Genomic DNA, 20,882 nt, shown 5'->3' on the forward strand with positions numbered 1-20,882 from the left:
AACCTAAAATAACCATCCATATGTAGCAATCAAGGCAGCTAATATATAGAAAGAATACAATTACACCAATTGATATGATGAAGCATATTCCATGAAATTGCAATGTTTGAGAGAACTACATTGGAGAAAAAAATTTGCCACACCAGATAGGGTACAAACCCTTCATACCATTCTTTCAGGAAAAAGGATGAGAATAAAGAATGTAGCTATTTCTTAGCTGCTATAAAGTAAAGGTAGATTTGACTATACCATGGGCGAATAGTATATTAAGAAATAAGTTAGCTTCCAGTTCAAAATTTATGCAGAAAACTACAATTTCTCTATTAGAGATAAATATAGAATCGAATAAAAATAATTAGGCTATATCCTGCACTAGTACCTCCAAAACATATTCCTATTTTGCACTCTCACAAGATCCGGCAGAGTATTCCAAAGCAATTCCTTTCTGCTCTGCAATACCTTGTTCAACTAGGCATCAAAAGGAGGTTCTTTCACACCATTCCCTCCCTCTGTTAGAAACCTCTCTTGTAGATAAAACAACAGCAATTTCTGCAGAGCAGAGATCTCTCTAACCTTGCCTTCCAACTCACCTACTCTGGTTTCAAGCTCTCCTGCTCTTTCATTCATTCTTGTATCCAACAGCCTTATGAGCTCATCTTGAATCACCTTCTGTATCATCTGGGACCTCTTATACTCATCCACTTCCTGAAGCCACAGATCTGCGAATTGGCAATCTTTCCAGGCCTCGAACCAAGGGCCTCCCATTGTATAATGTATAGCTTTGGGAAGTTCCTTGTCATCAATCTCATTGTGACCAACAAGGAAATTCCAGGTGTAGGGAATGGGTCCAATATCATTGTCATCAAGCCAAGTGAATCTATGCAAAAATGCCCCAGATTGGGAATTCACAACAGAGGGTGTCAAAACTTTGTTCTTGGGGTGCCCGCAATTATACAAAACCATAGATGACCAGTTCTTTCTAGGGTAAGTAGTCTGCACAACCCCATCCATTTTTGTAGCACTCTTGGGCTTGTAATCGTGTTTGACACACATTATAGCATACTTATCATCAATGAGCTCAGCTAATTCCCTAACGTCAACAGTATAGAGAAAATCACAGTCTACGAACATAGCCCAACCCTCGAACCCAGCTAGGAAAGGAGTCAAGAACCTGGAAAAGGAGAACTGGGTGCTCTCAGTGGGATCCCTTGTGCGCCAGTAAAGCCCAGCCTTGCGGAGATCCGCTTGTTTGATGGGGATTACTTCAACTGGAAATGTGGCATGTTTCAGTATCGAATGCCTGCAGACCTCGTAGGCAAGATCCTCACGGGGATCGTAACCCACAAAGATCTTGAGCTTTGGAAGCACTTTTCCACTCTTGGTAATAACAGGTCCTCCCATAATGCCTGCTCGAGGCTGTGGTGAGACTGGATCTCGCGACTTCTGGTCCTCCTGCATCTTCAGCTTCGGTTCTGGAGACTCGGCCAAACTTGGGGGAGATACTGCGAATGCCAGCCCCATGCCCAATCCCAGTCCCAGTCCCGATACTAGCATGCCTCTGGAAATCCTATATGCATTCGAATGTGAATGCCCATTTCCACTACTGAAAAATCTCTGTGGAGGAATTGAATGCGAGGGGGATCGAACCTTGGCACTGAGCGATGATGTTACACGCCAGATCTTAGTGACGTTCTGACGGAAATGAGCCATCTAGCCTTCTTGGAGAATGGGAAAATGATCAAATCACAGAGAGACAGAATTGGGTCTCGAAATTTCAGAAAGGGTGTGGGGATTTCTTGCTCTCTATGGAAGATGAGAAGGGGAAACATATATTACTCTGATGAGTTCGGATCATAGTGTCGCACCTTGAAGGATATTTATGGAAGATCTCGCACCTTGGACAACTGGAACTGGAATTTACCCACCGCCTTCTGGCACGCGGTTCTGTTGATTAGATCGAGCAAATACTAACGATTTCTAAGCACACTGGTTTACTCCCCACATGCATACCACTTCTATTGGAACTACAATTTCAATCCATATGCCTTTACCGAATCGGGAATATAGATTTACTTACGATTGAGTTATACTTCATGCATGTCTATGTCTATGTCTATAGTTTTTGGTTTTTTATTTTAATTAAATTTTATTGGTTTTTTTTCATAGTGTGATTTTTCGAAAAATATTTGTTTATTTTATTATTTAATTTGTTTAAAATTTTGTAAAAAATTATTAAAATCACAGGGTAATTTTTCACAATAGAAATATCTCAAAAATTATTGAAAATGTTGAAGTTAATTAATAAAAAAAACTAATTTAAACAACGAATACTCCAAAAATCTCATATATATTATGTTTTAATTTTATACCAGAGGTTTTGCGATACTCTATATTACTATAAGGAAAATAAGGAAGTGTTTGATGGTTTTCTCCAACGGTATACTATAAATAGAAGAAGTTAGTTAAATTGGGTTATAAACAATTTCAAATTAGGTAATATGGTTGGACATTTAATTAATTTCATATAAATATGAATATTTGATTAGGGTTTAATTCTATATTTTAGCCAAATTCTTATGAATATATTTAAATATATTTTTAAAAAAATGGTGGTCGGTGCGAAACCTCGTCCATGAACTTTGAAAGCACACAATGACTTAACTATGGGCACGTGTACTCTTCCAATAACCTATGGGCACTTTGTTAGACTCTACCAATAATGCTTAGTATAGATATACGGAACACTTAACCATGAACATTTGTTTCTTCACATTTAATAGAATAATTTGACAATTTTGATTTGAGATGTAACAATAATTATTTTAGATTTGTAAAAATAAATATTAATTATTAATCTCATACAATTTAGTAAATATAAAATATATAAATTATATTCTAAATAAAAATATTTAATTATATTTTTAAAATATATATATAGGAGGGACGCTTAGTAGGATGAATAGAGTCGGAATAGTGGGCTTCTGGGGTCAGAGGACTGGAGCCTGACTACTAGGGTTTTGTACTATTCTCAGACGGCGCAGCCTGACCTGCGCAGATAGCCATCGCGGACCTGACCCTGCACCCAGAAATCACTCAACTGCATTGTAAGGGAACGAAGGGCAAATGGATAACCCCCAAGGGGGGTTACGGCGACCTCCCCCATGGCAAACAAATCGCAGAACCAAACCGAAAGAACGATACGCTTTGGATCGATCAACGAGAATGTGATCAATCAGGAGATCCCGCGCCGGCATGAGCGCAATGGCAAGGACAAACTGGAAAATAAGGTGGATGAAGAAATAGGGCGGAATAACCGACCAGATGATACCCCGAAGGTCTCCTCGACCACCTGCAAACCAATAGCAACAGATCGACCCAGAATCGAACTGCCGGGAGAGAAAATAGAAGAAAGAATCCAGTTTATGACAGATCATGCGCTCATCGGAAAATTTATAGGGTTTTGGCCGACGGAAAAAGCCCTACACAGTTGGATCGCAGCGAAATGGAAGCCTAAGGGTGATGTAACTCTGCAGCTAGGCCCAAAAGGATTCTTCACAGCGATTTTCTTTTTCCTGGAAGACAAATACAGAGTCCTAGTTGAAGGACCCTACTTCTTCAACTCAGTCGGCCTATACTTAAGGGACTGGGCACCCAGATTCAACCCGGATAAGGAGGACCTCACATGGGCTCCGGTCTGGATAAGACTATACTCACTCCCAGATGAGTATTGGGGCGAGGATATCCTGAGAAACATTGGAAATGGTCTGGGGGAATACATAAAGGCTGCTGAAGAAACGAAAATGCGTAGATACACATCATACGCCCGCATCTGCGTCTTTATGCGCCTGGACAAAGCTCTGCCAGAATCGGTAAGTCTCTCTCACCGTGACTATGAATGGATTCAACCCTTAGACTATGAACATGTCCCGTTTCGATGTCGTAAATGCCATGCCATAGGGCATCTTTTTAGAGATTGCCCCCTAAATGTCAAAGCTACTGCCCCTATCCCCTCTGACTCTCTGACCCATGATGGCTTCACCAAAGCCCCTACCCGCAAACGAGCTCATAAAAAATCAACATCAGGGAAGAAACCCCAGCAAAATAATACCTCTGACCCTGCGGTCAGAAACAGCTTTGGAATCCTGGCTCAATCCACGGAAGAGAAAAACACATCCTCTCCCCCCAACTCTGATATCCCCTCCTCCTCCACCCAGCCACCTCCTTCAGCCCCCTCCTCGGATCCACCTCCAACCAAAGCGGCCCCAGATAACCCCTCGGAAAGCAAGGAAAAGCAAGGGGAAAAAGAAAATGAAATGGAGGTTGACGGATCCTCAGACCCTCTCCAAAGCCCAAACATGCCCACGGAAGAAGACAACCAGATGCAACGCATGGAGGAAGAACCGGAGAGTATAGATCTAAATGGATTAGACATATTGGAACTAGAAGCAGCATGCAAAAAGAAAGCTTATGAAAGCATCCCAGAGTTTCAGCTTAACAAACTGGAAATGGTTATTTCCAGAGCATACCATCAGCACCAGCTTGGTATCCAAGCAGGAAGCCAATGGGATTTAGGCCAAACTCCAAAAGACTCCAAAAAAAGAGGAAGAAGAACTGATCTCCAAAGAACAATAGCGGTGGGGAAGATCCTGGTAGACTCAGGCAGGTATGCTAAGCTTACGAAGTACTACAAGCCCTCTACCAATAGTGAATCATGAAGCTCATTTCATGGAACCTAAGGGGGCTCAATAGCCCGGGAAAACTCAGAATGCTAAAAAATATGTTAAGAATGGAAAAGCCGCAAATATGCTTTCTCCAAGAGACAAAATGTAACAGCTCAACTCTAGAAATGATCCTCTCTAAAGCCTGGCCAGGATGTCAATCGGTGGTTGTGGATGCCTCTGGGGCATCTGGAGGGCTAGCTATCGCATGGAACTCCCAAGCACTTACCCTCACAGACTTTCATGCTTCTCATAGTCTAATTCAGGCTGCTTTTCACATAATAGGCACGAATATACATGGGAATCTCTCGAATGTATACTTCCCTCAGGAAGCCAAGGAAAAAATTGCTCTCCTCCAAACCATAGAAGCTCTTAACTCCAATAGAAGGCACCCGCTCTGGATTGTTGGGGGGGATTTTAACATGATAACAAAATTGGAGGAAAAGATTGGAGGCAGAAACAGGCTGGAACAGGAAAATACCCACTTTAAAGACTTTATCCAGAACGCATCCCTGATAGATTTACATTTTTGCAATGGCACTTTTACGTGGAGCAATCGAAGAGCAGGCAAGCATCAAATAGCCTCCAAGCTAGATCGGTTTCTAATCTCAGACAACTCGATTCACCTAGGGGGAGACTTCTCGGCAACCATTCTTCCACACTCAGGATCCGATCACTGGCCGGTTGCCCTTCAATGGCAGCGTCCTGGCAGCACCACAAGAAGACCTTTTCGCTTCGAGGAATTTTGGTTCACCCATCCCTCACTGAAAGATTTGGTTCACTCTACATGGACATCCTTCAGGCCTCCAGACGGCTCCAAGATGTACCAGTTCCAACAGAAACTCAAACATCTAAAGCTCTGCCTCAAGCGATGGAACAGAGAGACCTTTGGAAACATCTTCAAGGCGCAACATGATCTCCAAAAAGCTCTGAAGGAACTGCAGCAAGAAATAAGTACAGAAGGCCACACAGAGAGAACCCTTAAGCAGGAGCAGCTCATCCACAATCAGCTTGAGGAGAGAAGAAAGCAGGAGGAGATATACTGGAAGAAAAAGTCTAGAATCAGATGGTTAAAAGAGGGAGAACGAAACACCAAATTCTTTCACAGAACCACTGTGCAACGTAGAATGTGCAATAATATCCCTTACATTCAAAAGTCAGGAGGAGAAAGGGTGGAACAGCACGAAGAAATTGAGAAGGAATTCCTCAACCACTTCAAGCAAGTCCATCAAGAGCCTGATATCAACAGACGTCCTGCAATTGAAAGAATCATACGCAATGTGCCAAAATTAATCACGGCGGAGCACAATGAACTCCTCCTCAGTCCAATTCAAACACAGGAAGTGGACGTAGCTATGGCTCAGCTTAAAGAAGGTAAAGCTCCCGGCCCGGACGGTTTCACCACCACTTTCTTCCACAAGTTCTGGGAACTAATAAAATTGGAAGTATGGGAAGTGGTTGAGGAATCGCGAGTGAATCACTGGCTGCTTCCCTCACTTAATTCCACCTTCATAGCCTTAATCCCAAAAGAGGAGGACTCGATCAAACCGGACAAATTCAGACCGATCGCACTCTGCAATGTAATATACAAAGTCATCTCCAAAGTCATTGCAAACAGGCTAAAGCCCCTCTTGCCAATGCTCATTTCTCCGGAACAGTCAGGATATGTGGAGGGGAGACAGATCATGGACGGCATCATCCTCTCGCATGAGATCATACACACTCTCAAGCACTCAAAACAGGCAGGTATGCTCCTAAAACTTGATCTTTCCAAAGCTTTTGATAAACTCGGCTAGGATTATGTACAACAAATGCTAACTGCTTTCGGTTTTAGTCCCGCATGGATTCAATGGGTTATTAGCCTCATCTCTTCCACTAGTTTCTCCATACTCGTGAATGGGATCCCCTCTCGACCCTTTGCCCCCTCCCGAGGCATAAGGCAAGGGGACCCTCTTTCCCCCTTCCTCTTTGTATTAATGGCTGAAGGACTGGGACGTCACATTAATAATGCCCTTCACACTCATCAGCTTAGAGGTCTCTCTATTCATCAGCTGCCTGCCATTTCCCATCAGCAATTTGTTGATGACACCATGCTCTTTGGTTACCCCTCCGTTCAAGAAGCTTCCAGATTTAAAGTCGTGCTCAATGACTTCGCCGAAGCCTCTGGAACCAGCATCAATTGCTCCAAATCGCAGATCTTCTTCTTTAATACCCCTCCGGTTGTCAAGTCTGCTATAGTCCGCATTTTGGGGTTCCCTATTGCCACCCTTCCCTCCAAATACCTTGGGGCCCCCCTTACTGTCTCCGCCATCAAGCACTCCTCATGGCGCAACCTTATTGAAAAGCTTGAATCCCGTCTCAACTAGTGGACGCACAGAGCTTTGAACTTAGTCAGCCGCGCAGTGCTCATAAAGGTCGTTCTTCAAGCAATGCCGTTGTACTTATTTTCCATCCTGGCTGCACCAAAGTGGGTCCTAAAAAGACTAAGGAATATTCAGAGAGGCTTCCTTTGGGGCAGCAATGCAACTAATCGCAAATGGGCACTGGTAAAGTGGAGCACTGTATGCAAACCAAAAGCAAAAGGAGGCATTGGTCTACGAGATCCCGAGCACAGCAATGCCATCATGGGAGCCAAAATATGGTGGCAATGGCTCACAAGTCCAGGCAAACCCTGGGTCACATTATGGACGGCAAAGTATGCCAATCATCGACCCCAGGAAGAACTCATCAGATTAAAGCCCAATGATAAAGGATCGCTAATTTGGAATGCAGCCAAAGAACACTATCAAATGATTCAGCAGCACAGTTTCTGGGAAGTAAGAAACGGTCACACCACTAGATTTTGGACAGACGCCTGGAACCAAATGCCTATTCTTAGCAATGTTCTGAACCTGCCACCGGACACCATTGAGGAGGAGACACAGCAAGCTAAGATTAGGCAATACTGGGCTCAGGACTCTGAGAAGGGCTTTAGGATTTGGAAACCGGGTAACCATGTACTCACAAATGAAGATCTCCAAATTTCCGTGGAGCTGGAAAGGGAACTCAGCAAAAGGAAAATTAGGTGCGACGAGAGTAGAGACATTCTAAGGTGGGGATACCAACCGAAAGGAGCTTTCACCACGTCCGAGGCCTACAAAATCATCTGCAATGACTCCGTTCCCCAGGACCCAATCTGGAGTAAAATATGGAGTTCGGGCTCCTAGCCCAAAATCTGTTATTTTCTCTGGTTGGTAGGACATCAGAGAATTTTAACCTGGGACAAGCTTAGAAGAAGAAACTTTCATGGCCCCTCCATCTGTTTCAACTGCAGCGCCCATGAGGAAACTCTCCAACATCTGCTGGACTCTTGCCCCCTGGCAAATCAACTCTGGGAAAAGGCGAGCTTTCGGTGTCAAAGAAGATGTAGACTTGAGAATGACATCACGAATTCTATACGTCAGTGGCCACAGGACCCTTACAAGAGTGAAATCCTCAATCATCTTTGGAGACTAGTACCCGGGCTAGTTTTGTGGAGCATATGGAAGGAGCGAAACAAGCGTATATTTAAAAATCAGTGCTCCTCGATAGACAGCATTTGGAACCTGCTCTGCAGAAATCTTCAAGAGACTCTTATGCTAAAATCCTGGAAGGAGGAGGACTGGCCTACGCTAGCCAACGAAAAAATCATTATGGATAACTGGCAAATTCATCATACTCAAGGCTCTCACAAGCTGGACCACTCTAAAACCAGCAACAAAAATTAGAACACATGGAAGCCCCCACCAAGGTCTACATTCAAACTCAACTTTGATGGTGCCTCAAAAGGGAACCCTAGTCTCGCAGGCTTTGGAGGAATAATAAGGAATCATGAAGGTGCCCCCCTAATGCTGTATTTCGGAAACATTGCATGGGACACCAACAACTTAGCTGAGCTAGAGGGTCTATGGCGGGGATTACTACTTGCTGGAGGACACAACTTTCACCCCCTGGAGGTGGAAGGAGATTCTCAGATCCTCATAAACATGGCCAAAAAAATCCTTAATGGATCTCAGGCCAGGAAAATAGCCACCAGCTGGAGGCTTGAAGCAAGACTGGAAGCCATAGAACGTGAGCTCCATAACAACAGAGCAATCACCTTCACACACACAAGACGGGAGGGCAACAGGGTTGCAGACTTCATGGCCAATGTAGGAGTGGAGACTGACCACTCTCTAATCACAGGGCAGCTGAACACTATTTTAACACATGACAAGGCTCAAGAGTGCTCTCGACTGGTCCAGAAAGACGCAGCTCCCCCGGATGCGGGTGATAACTGAGATGGGACAGGTGATGGGGGATGGCCACATGCCGGCCCGTGGCCATCACGTGGCAGCCGTAGATAACACAGCCATCGATTGCAGATGGTATAAGGTGGAATGGCAGGAGATAGTTAATGCTCCGCGAGGTAATTCGGCTCAGGCGACAGCAGCAGTTATGGCGGGGGAGCTCCAAAGCAGGGCCGGTGAAGTCATAAGGGATATCGCTGTATGGGATCAGAGAATGTTTGTGGTATTGCAGTTGCCTGGCCTCTCCGTCTCTGTCGGGATTTCTTCTCCGTCTGTCTGGTTCATCCCTCAGTCGGCGTTGGTTGCAGGGGGTCTAGACTACCCTGTGGTCTGTTGGAATTTCTTTCCCCTGCATCCCACGAGAATGGTGAGACCTCGACAGCGCATGCTTAGCCGTCGAGGCACTTCCAGAGGGGGAATCTCGCGCAGTCATGAAGCGGACAATGTTGTCCATTGCTGCCACTACAACATTGCTCGCTCCACTGGCGCCAACCCCCTCCACTCCAGCCAATTCATGGATGCAGGGGCTTCGAGCTCGAATGCCTTGCCTGCCTTTGGTTCAACTATCTTCAATTTCAGCAGTGCCATGAACAATCCGCGGATCAGCGCGCATGTCTCAGTCTTGTTCATAGAAAATGCCCGGGAAGATGAGGACGCCCTGGATGAACAGGGGCAGAGGACGACTGACAATCAGAAGCATGAAGCAGCGGCCTCTGAAGCTGATAAGGAGCAGGAGGTTAAAGGTGCGGCCTCAGATCCGGAAAACGTAATGCAACGCAAGCAAGATCAGAAGCCGGGAACTGGCGAGGAGGAAGACACCTTTCCCACTGCGGCTGAAAGAGAAGCCTATGGCTGGTGCCGGGTAGAGGAAGTGCAAATGGACGACTGATGACGCCCGCACACAAGGTTTCTATGGATTTCTATTTGGTCTTCTGCTGTTTGTTTTTTGACTCTGTTAAAGTAACAATGCTTCTGGTCTCTTTCATGTGTGGTTTAATGTCCATGCTCTTGAATTTTGTGTCAAGGATTTGGGTAAGGTGGGTTTCCCCTGCGTGGGATGAAATGGTTGGTGCCCCTGCGTGGGCGTGCCCTTATGGAAGTCTGGCTTTTGTGTCTGGCGCCCCTGCATGGGCTAGTTTTTGGATGCCTCAATTGCTCTCGGGTGACATACCCAGAGCCTGATTCTCTCTTGTTTCACCATGATGTATTTTTGAATCCTGTACATAATATAATAGTTTAGTCATTTACCGAGAAAAAAATAAAAATATATATATATATATGTATATATATATATAATAATTAAAAAATAATATTTATAATCAAATTAAAATACAAGTTATTATATATATAGTGGTAAGAGGTGTGCTTTTTTTGGAAATTGTGGTAGGATTTTGATAAAATTCAGCGGAAATTTTGGAAATTCGTGTTATAGTTTTTAAATTTCAAGATTTTAGGTGTTCCAAGGATTTTTGATGGTATTGAAACTATTTCCACCATCAAAATCATTCTAAGCACTTTTACTGACAATTTTTTTGATATATAATATATACAACTAGATTTAGACAATTTTAATAGAAATTGTTGACAATTTTTTTGATATATAATATATACAACTAGATTTAGACAATTTTAATAGAAATTGTTGTAGGATTTTGATAAAACCCAGTAGAAATTTTTGGAAATCGATGTTATAATTGTTGAGTTTTAGGATTTTGAGCGTTCTTAGGGTTTTTGATGGTGTTGAATCCATTTCCACCATCAAAAACATGATTTAAGCACTCCTGTTGTCCATTTTTTTAATATATATATATATATATATATATATATATATATAAATTCAAATAATTTTTAGCTATCCCCATCTAAGTTACAGAAAAATATTAATGCTTATATATATATATATATATATATATATATATATATAACCAATCCCAATCCCAATGCAAAGTACAAAATAATATTAACACAATAAAAACCATATTTGAGTATAAAATTATTGAAAAAAGAGTTGAATTAATAATTAATGTTGAATTTTTTTATCCATTAAATTTTTTTTAAATATATTTTTTGTTAATTAATTAGGGCGATTTGGTTGGATAGTATTTAACCATATTTGAGTATAAAATTATTGAAAAAAGAGTTGAATTAATAATTAATGTTGAATTTTTTTATCCATTAAATTTTTTTTAAATATATTTTTTGTTAATTAATTAGGGCGATTTGGTTGGATAGTATTTTTTTTTTAAAATAAAAAGAAAAGTTGGTTTATATTTTAAACATTTTGTTGGTTAAGAGTTTATGATTTTGTTATTAGTTTAGTTTCTCTAATAATAAATCACGGAAAAATTAAATTTTATATTTTGTACTACTTTCTCCAATAATAAATCAGGAACAAATTAAACTTTATATTTTGTACTATTTTAAATGTTAAATAGACCAATTTAGATCCATCTCAAACCCGCATGATCCATCTTTAAATGTTAAATAGGCTAGTCTAGATCCATCTTAAACCTGGATGATCCATCTTAAACCCGGATCTATCAAGCGTGGAGAGGGATCAAATCTCTAGAGGAGCAAAACCTCTTTTTTTAGTGTAAAACTTGAGTAAAGGTTTGCACCTCAGAGATTTGATCCCTCTTGGTGCTTAATAGATTCAAGTTTAAGATGGATCTAGGTTGGTTATATAATATCTATATTTTTATATGTATCTCTTTCTTATTCCCTCTCTCTATCTCACCCCCAAATCATACACACTCTCTCCATATATATTTATCTTTCTCTCTCTTGTCTCCTTTTCTCCTCTCTCCCTCACTCTCTCTCCATCTCTCCCTCATTACTCCCTTTCTCTCTCCACCTCTCTCCCTCTATGTCCTTATTCTTCCCTCCCTCTCTCTACCCATCCAACTCCATCTCTCTCCCTCATTCTTTCTCCTTATCTCTTTGAATCCTCTCTTCCCCCTCCTCTCTCTCCCTTTCTCTCCTACCTCCCTCTATCTCTCCTCCCCCCATCACTCTCTCTCTCTCTTCCCTCAACTTTGTCACTATCTCCCTCCCTCTTTCCTTCTCTCTCCCTCCCCTCCATTTTTGTCTCCCTCTCTCTCTTCCCCTTCTCTCCTTATCTCTCTCTTCTCCTCTTCTCTTTCTTCCCTCCTCTCCTCTCTCCATCACTCTCTCTCCATATCTTTGTTTTCACTCCCTCTCTCTCCCCATCCATCTCCATCTCTCTCTCTCCCTCTCTCCTTCTCTCTCTCCCCTCCTCCCTCTCTTCCTTCCTCTTTCTCACTCTCTCTTCCACCTCCCTCTCTACCCCATCACTCTCTCTCTCTCTCTACCCTTTAGCTCTGTCACTATCTCCCTCCCCCCTCTCTTAAATTTGATCTCATTGTATTGTGTTTAGGAAAGTATCTAAATTGAAAAAAAACTCAATTGGTTGTAAATATTAAACCTATATTTTGGTTCAATCATGTAAAAAAAATACAATAATGAAAAATTTAAAAGAATCATGCACTATCTTTTCTCTATTATTGTTAATCACTTTGCTTGCTCTCATTGCTTGGATCCTAAGTTAAGAATAGAGGGTAGTGATATATCTCAACAGTAATTATAATATTTTTCCTTTTAGATTTAATTAAAACTGTTATAAAAATATATTAAAATAAAATATCTATTAAAATAAAATATTTTGATTGTAAAATAAGTTATGGTTTTTGGGCATGTGGTATTGGTAAACCATGGTATTGTAACAAATCATATTTACAAATTATGATATCTATGGTAATGTGGGGGTGCATATCCATGGTTAAGAATCTTGTCATATTGTTATAAAATATTTTGATTGTGAAATAAGTTATGATTTTTGGGCAATGTCGTATTGATAAGCCATGGTATTGGCCCATGGTATTGTAACAAAGTCTATTCGCAAGCCCATAGTATCAATGCCAAAGTGGGGATGAATATCCATGGTTAATAATCTTGTCATATTGTTATAAAATATTTTGATTGTGAAATAAGTTATGTTTTTTGAGCATGTGGTATTGATAAGCCATGGTACTGGCCCATGGTATTGCAACAAAGCTTATTTACAAGTTAATAATGTCCACGGTAAAGTGGGGGTGAATATCCATGGTTAAGAAACTTGTCATATTGTTATAAAATATTTCGATTGTGAAATAAGTTATGGTTTTTGGGCATGTGGTATTGATAAGACATGGTATTGGCTCATGGTATTGTAACAAAGTCTATTCACAAGTTAATAACAAAATCAAAATATAACAATTTTTGCATTTTATTATTTTTATTACTTTAGTTCTTTATTATTAATCAAACCAACATTTAAATGTTTACACTCATCCTCCAATTGTTTAGATACTTACATTACACCTACACATGTAATTTTATCAAAAACCCAAAATAAAGCATTATTTTAGATAGTTGGCAAGAATGATTGTTATAGTCTCCACCCATGATCATTTTCCACAAGTGAAATTTTAAATTCATATAAAAAATGACAGAATATTTTAGGGATAGTCAATTTTCTAAATCTAATGAAATAATATTTTTTTATTTAAAAAAAAAAAAAAAAAAAAAAAAAAAAAAAAAACAAGAAACAAAAAAAAAAAAACAAAAACAAAAACAAAAACAAAAACAAAAACAAACCAAAATAGAGCTTTATTTTAAATAGTTGGCATGAATGATTGTTATAGTCAACACCCATGATCATTTTCCACAAGTGAAATTTTAAATTCATATAAAAATGACAGAATAATTTAGGGATAGTCAATTTTCTAAATCTAATGAAATAATATTTTTAATTCAATTTAGACTTTGTAAGAAGACTTCCGGTAAAAATCGAAGAACAAGATCTTAGCATCAAGTTAAATAGATGAAGAGAAAAAAATTTAGGTGTTTGGTTAGATTTGACTAAATAAATAATATTTTAATATAAAGAAATAATTGTTAATATTATATTTAGGTCAAACCTAAATAATCAAAACAATAAAACAATTAATAAAATCAATATAATAATATAATAAAATAAAATAATATTTGGATGGAACTTAAATAATCAAAACACTAAAATAAAAATAATATTTAGGTCAAACTTAAATAATGGAAACAATTAATTCTAAAAACTTAAAAATAATAAATGCTCAAGTTAATAATAATAATAATAATAAATTAATTAATTAAATAACTAAATCAATAAATCAATAATAAAAAAATAATTAATAGTTTATTAGTAGTCAAGATAAAAATACAAATAAATAATAATAAGAAATTATATATATAAACTTAAGAAGAAATGGCTGGGATCCAACAAGTGCTAATTTTCCAACCATGTCTCTAATTTTTATATTGTTTGTACATCGAAAGCTAATATTTCTTCTCTTTGTGTTACTTAGAATTGAAAAATATTTTTGATGTTAATATCTTTTTATTTTGTAAATCTTTGCAATTTTTTGTAAGATCATGCTATTTATATTACTTTAAAAAAGATACACAAAAATAGTTATCATTGGATACCAGTTTTCCACTTGGCAAACCAAATCAATAGCGTAAGTTCAAATTTTTGTATGATTGCTAACAATATATGCTACCTTATTGTCTTTCAACATGAAAAAAGAACTAGTAAAGAAATTAAGCCATAAATTAATAAGCATGTCAATAACAATGTCATTATAAACACATTGCTCAAAATATATGGCTTGCTTGAGTATCATTCATTTGGAGAGTCCACCATGATCGATGGCTATGACTCACTATCATTATTCGAGGAAGAGAAGTCCAATTTTGTCAAATTCTTGGCTAGAACTAAGACTTTCCTATTAAGCTTGTCCACTTTATCCATTAATTTTGCGATGCAAATTACCATTTCATGCTAAGTGTTAGTTCTATCAGTAAGAACTATGCCCATGAGAGTTTTAATATGCTAGTACAAACTAATTGTTTGGATATATGAGGTGGATATAGCTCTGGAAGAGTTTCCTAAATTAGGAATCAAGTCCTTGGTATCCTAGTCAACCTGCCTATCACTATATACCTTCTTGCCTATCTTACTTTCTCTTCGACATTCAAAATTTCCCTTTCGAATATTGCAAGGGTGATATCCCTATATTTATCCATAAATGCTTGAGTCGCTTCCTAGGCCTAGGTTTATTTAATAGAGGAAGGGGAAGGGTTGGAGGTGGCAGAGGGACTTGAGTGGCCTCTGTTGCCACCTCGATAACGTGCGGTGAGTTGAAGTTGGGAATTAAACAAGGTGCCTAGGGGGGGAGAGAACATAGGTTGAAACATAGCGAGGGTGGAGAGGTTAAAAATAGAGCCAAAGTTGGGCAAATAGGCAAAGGAGAATCCAGGGGAGTCCTTGAAGATTAAACAACAACAATAAAATGTCAACATAAAAGGGAAAGGAAGAGTTGTATCAAGCTTAAATAACATAGGTAGTGGGTGATGTGCATAGTAAGGGAAGATATACAAATTAGATCTCTCACGAGGGGATAGTGAAAACAACCCTTCAAGAATTATCAACCCATAAGAGGGGATGAAAACCAAAAAAATAACAAGCCCAAGTCTTGAGCTCAGTGGTGAAAATATTGAATTCAGAAGCAAGACATGATTCAATAGAGAGATAACAATTATGTCGAACCTGAGTTTCCTTAACCAAGCTCATAGCAAACCAGTGGTGGCACTCCCTCTATTAGTTAATTTCCATTTGATGACCATTGTTAGCCATGCGTGCACTAGAAGCTCCATTGTAGATTAGACATTGAGTTGTTTTCCTCTTTTTGAGATGTTCTCCTAGAATAGCAACCGTGGAAAATCTCCAAAAAAAAAACCCAAAGAGAGTGGTCATTATCTATCTTCCCCCCATCCTATGTCATAATACACAGATGATTGTCCACTAATTCCCATGATAATATTTAATATACTACAACAGGTTGGATGTAGGATAGATCATCCTTCACCAAACTCCCACACGACCGAAACCATTAGGTTAATATCCTCCCAAATGTTGGCTAACATTTTTTCCTAATTTCTTTTTACCTTGGCGCATGTAGGCTATCATTTGGAGGGAAGTCTACCACCCTCATTTATTTGTTCCACTCTCATTTCGATCCTCTTAGGATGCGGCCCCGTGCAAGCACCCATTATGGGGATAAATATTTGCAAATTTAAATATAATAATATTTTTAATATTGTCTATAACTTATGAGATGATGTTTTACTATATTTAATGTATAATAAAGTAAAATGTTTTATTTTATTTATCCATTTGTTTTTAAAATTAATAACTTGTTTTTATGATCAAATAAAATAATTTGGCAATGAACATTTTGATATTTATTTGATTATAATAAATTAAAAAGTCGATGTAAGTGACAAGTAAGCTACTCATATTGACTATATTCTTATAATGGATTTGAGCCTTATTTTTAAATGACCTTGAGCCCAAGAGTATAACCAATCTAGATCTAACTTAACCTTGGATCTATCAAGCATTGAGAGGGATCAAATATTTTGAGGTGAAAATGTTTTTTGAGCGTAAAACTTGACGAAAGGTTTGTGCCTCGAGAAATTTGATCACTCTCGATGCTTGATAGATCTTGGGTTAATATGGATCTAGGTTGTCTTTATTTGTGGATGGTTATGTAAATTTTTTTGAATATTTGATTAAATTGATCATTTTATTTTAAATTTGCTTGGTTACCTCAACTTATTGAGAACATAGAGAGTATTAATAAGTTGAATGATGAAAAATGATGAAATAAACATTTTGAATGAAAAATAACAATGTAATAATGTTTCCCACCTGACAAGCAAATTTGATGGGAAATGAATGGTATTGGTGGAGACGGGATGCATAGGAATGTAAGTGTCTTGAGACAGACTCACCTAGCGAATGGATGATATTAAGGTCACATGTGGCTAAAAATTATAACAAGTTGGGTTTAATGTGGGTTGGTGGAGAAGGTTTTATACTCTAGGTAGGTTGCAACGAGACTGCACCTCCTTCATGGCATCTTGTAGGAACAATATGAGCAAAAGATGCACCTAGGCTAGGAAATATGTTAATATTCCACTTGGATTTTAGGCAACTGGTTTTATGAGAGTTTATTTTGGCAATGGGATAGGCTTTGGTGATATTATTTAATCCCTCGAGTTCCAAGTTGTTATTTTTATCTCCACGCATGAGTTTCTTTCGGGGGAGGTATTTTCAATTGATCTCCTTTGGCACAACTCCTCTCATTGGTTCAATTCTCCATAGGATTTCAATTTAGCAGAGCACTCAACTAGTAAGATCTGATCGTTGTAAGGAACTATGGTGGCTTGTCTTTAATGATTTGATGAATAGGTTCAAACTCCTTCCATTTCTCCTCTTCATGCGACTTGATCCTTTGCCTTTTCACTTTGATTCAGTGGTTTTAACCTTGTTTATTGAGTGGGATGCTTTTCCTTTGTTGTTGCTTCTATTTACTCCATCTTATCTCCTTATTTCCGTTTTTTTGGAAGATTCTTCAACTTCTTTTCTAAACTTCCCTAGTCAATGTAGGTAGGATCATTTTTCTCCCTTATAGTAAAGGAATTCATCTTGGATGAGTTAGGCTTCTCTTGTTCGGGGTTTATTTTCTCTTATGTTCCTAGCTCTTCTTGGTCTGGCATTTCACATTCTCCTCTTACATACTCGCGGTACCTTGTTTTCTCACCTCAAATAATTGACTCCCTCTTTTTTCTAGTTGTGAGCTTCCTTGCATATGGTTTCCCTATTGCCTCTCTGAGTTTCCTTACCATGTCCAGGATATGGCATCATAATGTTTTTGGGGTATGGATAAGGAATTATTTTCCCTCCAGACCTAGGTTAGTGTGTTATAGAATGGCCTAGAACCATCTATGTTCACTTTGTTCCACCTTTCGTCAAAGAAATTCAAGCGGTAGAATCAAAGGCGTGATTGGAACGTAGCTTCATAACTAAGGCAAATGTAGAATCTGAGATGGGTGGTTGGGTCCCAAACACCAATAGAACAAAAAATTAGAACACTAGATACATGTAGAATATCAACATTCATTGGAGACTAAAAATGATATGGGAAAGTCTTGGTGGAGTGCTTAGAGATTCACCAAGAAACTATGTTATGCATAGATGTACGACAAATACAGATGATAAAGCTTAATGACAGACTCTCCTCCATGTTAAAAAGATAATTGATCTATAGTTTACTACTTCAGATGATGATGAGGATCATCCAGACACAATTCAAGTGGATTCATTATCTAAATAGATGATATTTCATTATATTTTTGTGATGTTGTCTATTAATCGCAAGGCTACAAACGTAGAAATAAAAGATATTATTAATGGTATTAGGAAGGTAGATAAATATATGATGTATTATCAAGATAGTTTAATTTTCATGTTCATATAGTATGGTTTGTTTTCCCTTATGTAATACTAGCAACAATAGTATTTTTGTATAAGATGTAATTTCCTTGTAATACAAATATGCTTTATAAAAAACAATGTAACAATGTTGAGTGATAAAAAATCTAAATAATAAGAATGTAGTCAATTACAAATATTTGACATTGTGATCAATCTCAATTTATATTCTTTTGCTTTGTTTATACCCACACCTGCTACTTTTACCATCTTTTTATATTTGACATATGAAAAGGGAGGTTGAAATCAAAGATTGTTCAAATATTTCACTCGAGATATTGCAATGAACATCATACCATTTTTTAATTTCTTCCCAAGCAAGTTTCAAAGGACATCTTTTTTATTACCTCTTTCAATAGGTATAGTGTATTATTTAAGGGAATGATTCATCCCGTGGAATTCCCACATAATTACCAAATCTTACTAAAACATATGTAGGTGGTTCTAGGGGTAAAATTTTGGGGTTATACACAATTAATTTTACAACTCCAAGAGCACCATGGATGAGCCATGCATCAATACATGTGTTTGTTGTAAAAATTGCATGAGCTCCAATTGTAGTAAGTAACTCAAGTTCCATGTCTTCCTCATTTGTTTCAATGGAGTAGTTGTTTTTCCTCTTTTAGCAATATTGGCTATAATGGAAGAGTTAGGTTTCCTAAACAACCTATATTATGATGGACTATTGATCCCATTGTGTCTTATATCAACATATACCTCTTCTTGCCTTCTTTCAGATCGAAGAATTATTGCAGGTGATGTGAATCTCAACACAATTAAGAAGCTCATCATAATCAATCATAGGATCAAATTAAAAGATTTGTTGCATTTACTTTAAACAAAGATGATCATCATCATTGATTTTAATCTAAATATTTCTTTGATGTTGATCATGTGGATTCATTGCTTGTACACATCTATCAAAATATTCTTTTTCAAATATAACTTGTGTAGTATCATCCCAGTTTAACATGTCCATGTTAGGAGTGTTTCGTAGAAATCCATGCACATGTAGAGATCCATGATGTTGCGACTGGTAGTAACAACAACAAAAATTGTATCCTGATGAAAATGTTTGAAAATGTTATCTTGAAACATGGTATGCCTTGAATGGATATATTATGATACAATATGAGGATTATCAATTGTATTTTGATGTCTCCATTTCCTTTCTTCCCCTAGATATGCAATACTTGTAATGGACATTGATTTATGCAAATAGGGCCCCTGCATATCTACGACACTTAACATGAAGAATATTGTTGGTCATCCAATCTATCGAATCAAGTGAAACAACAAGACACAACATTTACTCCAATATTCATGTGACCTCTTAGTATAACTCCAAATCACATTAATCTTTCTACAATTCATGAATTTGAAATATGTTATAAATTTCTCATAACTCCTCCATTATTGTAGGTGGATTTGTTATATTCTTCTTCACAAAAAACTGTAGAGAAAGCTTGAGCACGACGTCTCTTGATAGCATTAAGTAAAAAAATCTAAAAAGTGAGGGTGCCTTCCAAACCTAATGTCACAATATTTGAGAATATGTTTTGCATACTCATGAAGATGGACATTTCTCCTTCATGGTTTCAACCAATCTACTTCACCTATTCCATACCAAATATTCCCTCGATGTTATACTCATTAATTGGAGATTAGTCAATGTCAAGCCAATTAAGCACTTCATTAAATCCATCATTTGTATCATGTTCCTATACATTAGAGTTATTTTCCCTAGATCAAATAAGTTCAATATCTTGTAGTGTATTTGGAAGATTTTTTATAAAAGAAGATGTGTGTAAGCCATCCAATACATCATCAATCCATGGTACCCATTCCAACATTGCCAATTTAGTGTCATTGTCTATCTCTAGTGAAGTAACTAAATTAATCATATGCGATACATATGTTGCAATTTTAGGTAACTCATCTAATGCATTATAATCAACTCAAATCTCATGATAATATGAATCATTCTAAATCATATATAATAAAACATCTAATTTTCTTTGTTTTCTAATAGTAAAATCATAACATGATCATTATTAACTTTTTTCTACACAATAATATTCAGATCTAAGTCCATAGTCGAGGTAGTGTCATGGCATCATAGTTAACCTCTTGGAGAAAACTAATGGTGTGTTCTGTATATTTGTATTTTCCACCTATTGAGTGCATAACTTGCAAAATTGGACTTACACATGCTATTAACATCTCTTCAAGTTGTGTAAGAACTCGAAGGAATTGAGATTACTTTCTTAGATCCATATGGTTCTCATATGAAAATATATGATAAGTTCCCTCTCTTGTACATCTCATGCACATTGGAACCATTGAATACATGAATCCAACATATGAATCCTTGCACACATGACACATTTGAACTTCATCTAATCGATCAATCTTATCCTA

At 37.9% G+C, this 20,882-nt stretch overlaps 1 protein-coding gene and 1 pseudogene across 1 annotated transcript; one reads left to right on the forward strand and one right to left on the reverse strand.

Annotated features, from left to right (window-relative positions):
* Positions 1-266: 266 nt before the first annotated feature.
* On the reverse strand, positions 267-2,069 carry LOC149228082 (protein CDI pseudogene; annotated as a pseudogene).
* Positions 2,070-3,161: 1,092 nt separating this feature from the next.
* LOC149228083 (uncharacterized) lies at positions 3,162-7,084 on the forward strand. Its single transcript, XM_089380672.1, has 4 exons — positions 3,162-3,869; positions 4,098-4,663; positions 4,834-6,464; positions 6,705-7,084. Exons 1-4 carry the CDS (start codon positions 3,162-3,164, stop codon positions 7,082-7,084), a joined length of 3,285 nt encoding a protein of 1,094 aa, XP_089236798.1.
* The last annotated feature ends 13,798 nt before the right edge of the window (positions 7,085-20,882 follow it).

This window comes from Pinus tabuliformis, chromosome J (assembly GCF_031772625.1).
Source record: "Pinus tabuliformis cultivar Carrire ecotype Pingquan chromosome J, CPIR1, whole genome shotgun sequence".
In the NCBI taxonomy this organism is placed as follows: Eukaryota; Viridiplantae; Streptophyta; class Pinopsida; order Pinales; family Pinaceae; genus Pinus; species Pinus tabuliformis.